General features: G+C 53.5%; 1 protein-coding gene across 1 annotated transcript in view; it reads left to right on the top strand.

Annotated features, from left to right (window-relative positions):
* Nucleotides 1-1884, top strand: part of WTIP (Wilms tumor 1 interacting protein) — a 25882-nt gene that overhangs the window by 8031 nt on the left and 15967 nt on the right. The window contains exon 2 of the mRNA XM_011982303.1: nt 1314-1415. Within this exon, the coding sequence (XP_011837693.1) occupies nt 1370-1415 (46 nt within the window). The 5' untranslated portion in view covers nt 1314-1369. The remainder of the gene's footprint in view (nt 1-1313; nt 1416-1884) is intronic.

Here is a 1884-nt window from a genome sequence, read left to right as displayed (position 1 = left end):
GACTGAGGCAGGAGAATCGCTTGAACCCGGGAGGTGGAGGTTGCAGTGAGCCGAGATTGTGCCACTGCATTCCAGCCTGGGTGACAGAGTGAGACTCCATCTTAAAAAAAAAAAAAAGAAATCTTGCATCCAAGCATTTTGTTGATCAGCCTTATTTTTTGCTGTAGCACTCGTCTCTGCCTGACGTTATTTGCCCTCCTCCACTCGATGCGGGGTTCTTGAGGGTAGGGACCAGGTGCATTACAGACTGAGTGGTACCTGATCTTAGGGGCATGTGACTCATCTGTGTGCCGACTGACTAAGAGAATAAGTGGACCGTGGGGTACAGAGGAGGACAGAGTGGCTGCAGAGGGCTGGTGACTGCCTGGAGTGCCCGTGTGGTCTTCATTATTGTGTCTGGGTCACAAAACATGTTGAAGAACAGGATTTGGTTCACAAACAGTAGGAAAGATTCTCCCTCAGTCCAAGAGCAGGCCATGGGTGAAAGGGCTAAAAACAACTGTCTAGGTATAAAGATACCATGATAGGCTGGGTATGGTGGCCCACGCTTCTAATTGCAGCACTTTGGGAAGTCCAGGCAGGTGGATCGCTTGAGCCCAGGAATTGCTTGAGCGCATCCTGGGCAACTGGGCAACATAGCAAGACCCTGTCTCCACAAAAGAAAAAGAAAATTAGCCGTGTGTGATGGCATGTGCTGGAAGTCCCACCTACTTGGGAGGCTGAGGCCGGAGGACTGCTTGAGCCTAGGAGGTTGAGGCTGCAGTGAGCTGTGATTGCACCACTGCACTCCAGCCTGTGGGACAGAGTGAACTCCTGTCTCCCTCCCCTCCAAAAAAATTTAAAAAGCCTAAAACTGGTTGGGTGCAGTGGTTCATGCCTGTAATCCCAGCACGTTTGGAGGCCAAGGCAGGAGGATTGCTTTAACCCAGGAGTTTGAGACCAGCCTGGGCAACATAGTGAGACTCTGTCCCTATTTATAAATCAAAAACCAAAAGAATCTATCAGAACAGTTGTGATGGACAGCTTTGATTAGCTCCGACTCTGCACTGGGTGCTTGGCCAAGCCCTTGAATCCTCAGACAGCGGCAGCGGCAATCCCTGGGTCGTGGCCACTCTGATGGTGCCCATGTCAGTCATCAGTAATCGAGTGATGTTGGCCTAGGAAAGTTAGCATCCCCAAGGTCACGCGGGTGGGCGGTGTCAAGACAGGGAGTCTGTTGGTGTGGTGTAGGCTGTGGCGCTAACCCCTGGTGTCCATTGGGTGGTATAGGCTGTTGTGCTAACTCTTGCTCTCTCCTGCCTCTCCTCTCCTAGGCATTTGCATCAAGTGTGGGCTTGGCATCTACGGAGCCCAGCAGGCGTGCCAGGCAATGGGGAGTCTTTATCACACCGACTGCTTCACCTGCGACTCGTGTGGTAGGTAACCTCGTGCCCCGGGTAGCTCTGTGAAGGGGACCCACCACGTCACCCCCATTCTCCTCAAACCCCCTTGCACCTGAGTCCAGGCAGATGGACCACCTGGCTCTGGCCCAGGCGGGGCTGTGGAGGACTCTGTCTGGGGAGGTGGCATGGGACCACTGAGGAGCCTTTTGCTGGCGGTAGGACAGGGCTGCCCCCTGGTCGTCAGCTGTGGAGCCTCTGTGCCACGCAGGGCACTGATGTCACCCAGCTGCCTGGAAGCAGCATCGGAATCCCATGAAGGACCTTCTGCCTGTCTGGACATATGACTAATATTTCTTTTTCCCGCAATCTATTTTTGTTGTTGTTGAGACAGAGTCTTACTCTGTTGCCCAGGCTGGAATGCAATGGAGTGATCTTGGCTCACTGCAGCTTCTGCCTCCCGGGTTCAAGAGATTTTCCTGCCTCAGCCTCCTGAGTAGCTGGG

This window comes from Mandrillus leucophaeus, unplaced genomic scaffold, assembly GCF_000951045.1.
Source record: "Mandrillus leucophaeus isolate KB7577 unplaced genomic scaffold, Mleu.le_1.0 Scaffold238, whole genome shotgun sequence".
Lineage (NCBI taxonomy): Eukaryota > Metazoa > Chordata > Mammalia > Primates > Cercopithecidae > Mandrillus > Mandrillus leucophaeus.
The sequence above is the reverse complement of the archived record's forward strand: the minus strand, read 5'-3'. Positions and strand labels throughout refer to the sequence as shown.